This window comes from Netta rufina (genome assembly GCF_964035555.1).
Source record: "Netta rufina genome assembly, chromosome: 1".
NCBI lineage: Eukaryota > Metazoa > Chordata > Aves > Anseriformes > Anatidae > Netta > Netta rufina.
This window is the reverse complement of record NC_140123.1, coordinates 104,109,476-104,115,475: the sequence shown is the minus strand read 5'-3', so window position 1 is coordinate 104,115,475 and position 6,000 is coordinate 104,109,476. Positions and strand designations below refer to the sequence as shown.

The 6,000-nt window shown below is 44.8% G+C and overlaps 1 protein-coding gene across 1 annotated transcript in view; it reads right to left on the bottom strand.

Annotated features, from left to right (window-relative positions):
* Positions 1–491: 491 nt before the first annotated feature.
* Positions 492–6,000, bottom strand: part of HUNK (hormonally up-regulated Neu-associated kinase) — a gene marked incomplete at both ends in the record, with an annotated part of 56,140 nt that continues 50,631 nt past the window's right edge. The window contains 2 exons of the mRNA XM_084297274.1: positions 492–1,138; positions 3,515–3,695. Of these exons, the coding sequence (XP_084153400.1) occupies positions 492–1,138; positions 3,515–3,695 (828 nt within the window). The remainder of the gene's footprint in view (positions 1,139–3,514; positions 3,696–6,000) is intronic.

Sequence of the window (6,000 nt, the reverse complement as noted above, 5' to 3'; positions counted from 1 at the left end):
AACAGCATCTCGAGTTTTTCCACTTGTCGAGCCACGTGAGCAATACCTGTAAGAGCACAACATACAGTGTGGCACAGGCAGGTGGAGCACGGACAGTTTTACCACTAGTCCTGATGGGACCAGCGCTCATGGCACCACACCAATTACCTTGATGAATCAAATCATTAATGCTCGGCGTTCTTCCAACCTACTTACTGCAATACTAGATCACAGCAGTGAAAACACAGACTGACATGGCTCTTTCAAGACATGTTTTACTGTACAGTCAGATGCAAAATGCTAATATTTCTTAACAGCCCAAGCAAAGCCCTCTTCTTTCAGCTTTATTATGTAGGACAACCCCTTCCTTACAAGCAGATCTCTGACTTTCTACGCTGGACAACTGTAGTGTATTACGTAGCAATGGTAACATGCCTGTGGCTTTCCCCTCTTTTTAACAATTAAAAAGGCTAGGTCCCAGACAACAGCAGTATAAATCCTGGCCTGCCAGATTAACACTGGCCGCTCACGGCGTCTGCAGCATTGAAGGTGATCTGCGTGGGGCTCATCTGCTGCAGCTGAGGCATCCGTGCTTCCAGCGGCTTGTCGCTCGCCGACTGCATCGTCTGGTTCCTCTTCCGCAGCATCTGTCCGATCCCCATCATGGGGAACCTGCCCCTGCTTTTAACACAGTTAGGGCTGCCCAGGGGGTTGTTGGAAAAGAGCTGAGTAGGGGACACAGCTTCTTCCTTTGTGGGATATGCTTTTTCCTCGTACGTGAAAGAGACTTGGGTGGGGTGGACGGGGGACGTACTTCCTGGCTGAAAAAGCGGGGAGAGTGTCCTTTCACTTGAGCTTTTGTAAGGGAAATTCATGGGCGAGCCTAAAACCTTGTACTGGTGGGAGGGGGAAACCTGGTCTGTTTGGTCCTCTCTGTCGACAGACTCGAAGGAGTGCACGATATTCAGGATGAGAGGAGAGTCCTTGGCCCGGCCCCCGGCCCGGGCTGGCTCCTGCTGCGGGGAATCCTGCCTCTTCAGGAGCCGTGGGGTCCTGGGCAGCGGCGGCTGGACCTCCAGGTACTCCAGGGAGCTGGACGTGACGCAGCCTGTCTTGGTCGCCACGGGCTCGTGGAAAGGGCTTAACCCGCCGGTGGAGTCTACAAAGCAACCACAAAAGGAACCAGAAGAGCAAATGGCAATCAATGGCGCTACCTTCTCTGCCTTGTGGCAGACAGCATCGGACATCACCTCTAACAAATCTGCACGACAAATGCACCAGCTAAAACAAATGGTCTGAGGGATACACTCAATGCAGCACTGAGGAACCTGATCCTTGTTTGACACTCATGCTGTTGTTTCATGGGTAATTTATCTGCCACTTTCCTCAAATGCAGGAAGGGCACTTAAAGTGAGTAAGACAAGGACATGAAAAAGAAAACCACTGATGTCGTCAGCTGTTTGTAATAATTATATCCTCTAAGGCAATGTCTGAGAAATCTCACATTTCTCCCTTGCATGTTTTTAGCTAGGTCTGTGTACTGTATTCACTCACATACCTACAGACATAGGGAACAACAGTGAGTTAATTCCTAATGCCTCTACTTGCATTTTGGAACAAAATCTGTTCTTGGTTTCCCACATGTAAATACGGAGTAACTGCATTGGCCAGACTCAGGCTGTTACAGTTGGAACAGATTTGCTGCACTGACTTCAGCGAGAATCTTCCCCAAGCAAGGACCGAAAATAAATGGAACAATCTTTTCAGGATTTGGCCCAGTAATACAAAACAGCCCATGGAGAAGATCTACTCAGTTTCTACAGAATGTTGGCACTCACGCCAAGATAGTTGCAAGAAGAAAAAAAAAACACACCACATTTTGCTGCGTTTAGGAAAAGCTAGCCAAGGAGTCTGCTTTGCTAGATTCCCCCTGATGGAAAGAATAGCAGACTGGCAGTTCATCACTGTCCATGACTTCTCCCATCCTCACTCTGAGAGAACAGGGGATAGAAAGTTTCTGAGGTCTGCAGCCCTCGGGTCATAGCCACAAATCTCACGTGTATATCTTTTGAAAGGGATGGTCTTGGCAGAGGTTGAGATGTCAATAATGGGTGTATGGGATGAAATCACATGCATTGAGAATAGCTTGGGAAAGGCAGACCGGGTTTAATCTGACTAGTCTCTTTCCAAAACTGGTCAAAATTATTTGAATAGCATCAAAACACAGTTTCCGTAAGCACAGAAATGCTCTAGTTGAGATCTGGGTGATTTTCAGGTTTTACATTAGTTCAAAAAAGCAAGGAGAAGCCTGGAGAGGAAAAGAATATCAACTGCTTATTGCCAGCTGTGCCATACTCCCAAAAGTAGTGGCAAATTCTGAAAAACAGATTCTTTTTCTTTTACTTTTTTTTTTTTTTTTTAATTTTTCACAAAAAGTATGTCCTATTTGTGACCATCTCTACAGATTGCTGCTGCCTTACAGCAGAGGTGCCCGTGCTGCCTGATGAACACCATTTTGACACTTCACGTTGAAAGCATCAAATGGTAAGTTATGAAGGTATGAGAAAGGCAATGAAATCACCCAAATCCAAGGCTCTAAATAACCGCCTGACACCACAATTAACATTTTAAGTTACTGTATTTCTCCATGCTGGTCTTTAGTTACCCTCCCTTGTTCAACAGCCAACTACGTCACCTTCCTGCTCCCCTCTACGTCCTGCCCACATATGCACTCCTGCAGCCCCATTTTCCCTGCTGACTGTTCTTTTCCCCTCCTCCTTTGTCCTGCCATCCTCAGAGCAGGTCCCACCCAGCACTCCCCAGGCTGCCTCCTTCCCTACATTATTTATGTTTTCTCTTCTACATCTGTCTCATCTTTTCCTGTTAATGTTTTTCTTCCTCCTTTCACTGCTTGAAATACACGATGGTAGGCAGTGCCTGCCACTTTTCCTCTTGGCTGCCCATCTCCCCTTCCTCCACCATCAGCTGCTGCCACTACTTCTCAAAGGTGGCCACAGGTACCAGCACTCTCCTCAGGGTCAGCAATTTCATTCTGTGCTGCCCCTTATTCCTCTCTGAGCAAAATGCATTTGTTGGCAGAAAGAAGCTTCCCTATCAGCTTTGGTTTGTCAGTGAGCAGCCCAGCACTGATCTGGGGTGGGTGTTGATGCTTTCAAAGTGCCAATGTGAAGTACAGATGATTTTGTACAAGCACATAAAAATAGGAAAAGATTTATTTTTTTTTTTTAAATGCAGTGGAAATTCTGTCACATAAAAAAAAGAAGTAAAAGTGAGGATTCATGACTGCTGAACATTGTCATGGTTTCCTCAGGATGTTTTGTTTAAAGTTTGACTACATTATTCCATCCCCGTTCACATCACCACCTCCAGAGCAGGCAGCAAACGCAAGCACACGACTATTTACTAACAACCATATGCCACGTAAGACACTCGTATTGGTACAGGCAGACCCATGCAAGCACATTCACGGGAAGGCACATGCGCACAGAGCCACGCTGGTATTTCTCTCACTGACCTTTCTCTGCACCTCCAGCCTTGGTAGCTTTTCGGTCCCTCAGCAGAGCCTTGGTGTTCTGTATCTGTGAGATAAGACAGGAAGAAGGCTGTCTATATGAAACTGGACTTTTCTCAGCTTTCTTTGGGAGCTGACGGTGAAGAATCTCCCCTTTCTTTTCTTGCTCTTTGAGTTTTTTGTCCTTTAGGTTGTAAAACAAACAAGAACAATTTGGTTTACTTCAGGAAGTTTCAATGTCCTTCACCCCCCCGAGTTATAAGCACACCACTCACTGAAGTCATATCGAAAACAATATCTTTACAAGGAACTTGTACAGGTTACTCAAAATAACTGCAGCTTCCACATCACATTTTCCTCTGACCCATTTGACATGGTGTCAGGGTTCCCATCTGCACTGACACACAGATGAAAAGATGCTTTCAGAAAATTAAAGAAAAAGGACAGCTTTCTGTTCGGAGGTCATTTGTCCTAGGAGACCTCATTCAACCAAGTACATGAGGATTTGTGTTCTTTCAGATCTGAAATTTGCCTGCCCATTTAAACACAGAAAAAGGTCTTTGATTCCTGTTTATTGCACTTCCTCTGATATTTCAAAAGATGAGCTGCACAGCTTTAAAGAAGTTCAAACTTTCTGAGTCACTCATCTCCTCTCTGGGCAAGACCTTGAGGAACGTGGCCTTTGCTGTGCATCCACAGGCTCTGATTCTACGTGTGTGTTATGCTGCAAGGCAGCAACGAAGTTGGGATTGCAAACATGGAGATTTGAAAACATAATTTTGATGTCCAGTGATGACAGAGGGAAAAGTGTACCCATGCTCCAGCTTTTGAAGAGTTGTTTTACAGTAAAAATTCACTGTTTCTTTTCAACAGGAATCACTAGGTTCTGTAAGCTGCGTAATACTCCTCATTGGCCACTGATTTCAGAGGCAGACAAAGGTATTATTTTACTTCTAAAACTCAGGCATCAAATTTATGGCTTGCATTTTGCTGTCACTCAAAGACTTCAAGAAATTCCCACTTTTCTTGAACAAACTCGTGTGCTTTTTGGTTTTAAATGTGAATCTCAAAGAAGTGGGGCTTTTGTTTTGGTTGCTTTGAGGTTGTTTCTTTAGAGGGGCACCTGTGTGATGCAAAGGAATGTGCATAAATGCAAGAGAGGGAAATAAGGATGTACAATACATTTTGTTTGTCTGTTTCTTCCATTAAACACCCCTGGAAACATGTTAAGACACATAAGAGGAAAATCACTAGGCTGCACCCATCAGACAGAACTGGGCACTGCGTAGATGGTGTCTGGGCACTGCTGGGCTCATTGATCTTTGACTTTTTGGAAGCTGTGGAGTCAGAAGGAAGAGCTTCAGGAAATCACAAACTAAGACTTTAGTCTTATTACAGAAGCTGTGAAGTGACTGGGGAGAGAGAGAGAACCAGGGATCCTCTGGGAACTCCTTCCTGTCTTCCTCCCCTCCGTGTACTGCCACACACCCATTTTTTCCCCAGCCTTCTCTCCATATATCCCTTATTCACTCTGGTTTGTTTTCCTTTAGCCATCTAAAGCTGGCTAACTCTTCCACAGAAACAAACCAACACTTTTTGGAGCTGTCATCGCTTTCCTTGCGTTATATCTCCTTGTTCACCTGATGTCTTCCCCCTTGCCTTTAGAGGCTGTAGCCATGTCAGGCACGGAGCATTTATACCTCCCTGCCTGTGCTATGCCTGGAACAATGCAATGTCTGATCCGTCCCAGACGCTATCTTGGCGAGCACAGTCACTATTGATGACAATGAAATAATAACAACAGTAATAACAACAATAGCAGTAATAACAATAATGCTGTGTGAATAACAGACTATAACAATAAAGTCAGTGGGAGCTGTGCATTTAATTCCGAGCCCACCAAACTACTTTTTTCTTTCAAGGATGTAAAACTCTGCTGCCAAGTTCAGCAGAGACTGGGTTCTACCAACTATCCTTGTTTTTAAAGGTACTTGTGAGGATGAGACCAAGTGGTGAGTATATAAAGCCTGCAGGAGCCAATCACAATTGTTTAAGGGCTTTTTGCTATTTTGGATAGGTGAGGAAAGAATTTGCATTTTGGCTGCTGCAGCATCTGTCAGAATGCAGGACGTTGCAGCGCTGTGATCATTTTAGGCTAATGGTACGAGAGCCAAGCCAGAACTCCTCACCGCTCTCCTCTCAAACACATGCCACGTGCCCCTGGCTTTGCTTTCACACTGCTGTAATGTTTTATAAGCAGCAGTAACACAGTTGTACCGTACAATTAAAGCACCGATGAAAAAGCAAATCCACGCATCCGGCATTAGCAATGAATTACTTTACCCTGGACGAATGTTGTAAATAGCCTTATTTTTAAAATTTACCAAGACTGCTTCTCTTTGATGATAGTGGTGGGAGGGGAAACGGCCAAAATCCTAAACTCCCAAGGTGCTGTGTGCTATTATATTTTAAAAAGGAAAGGAAGTGTT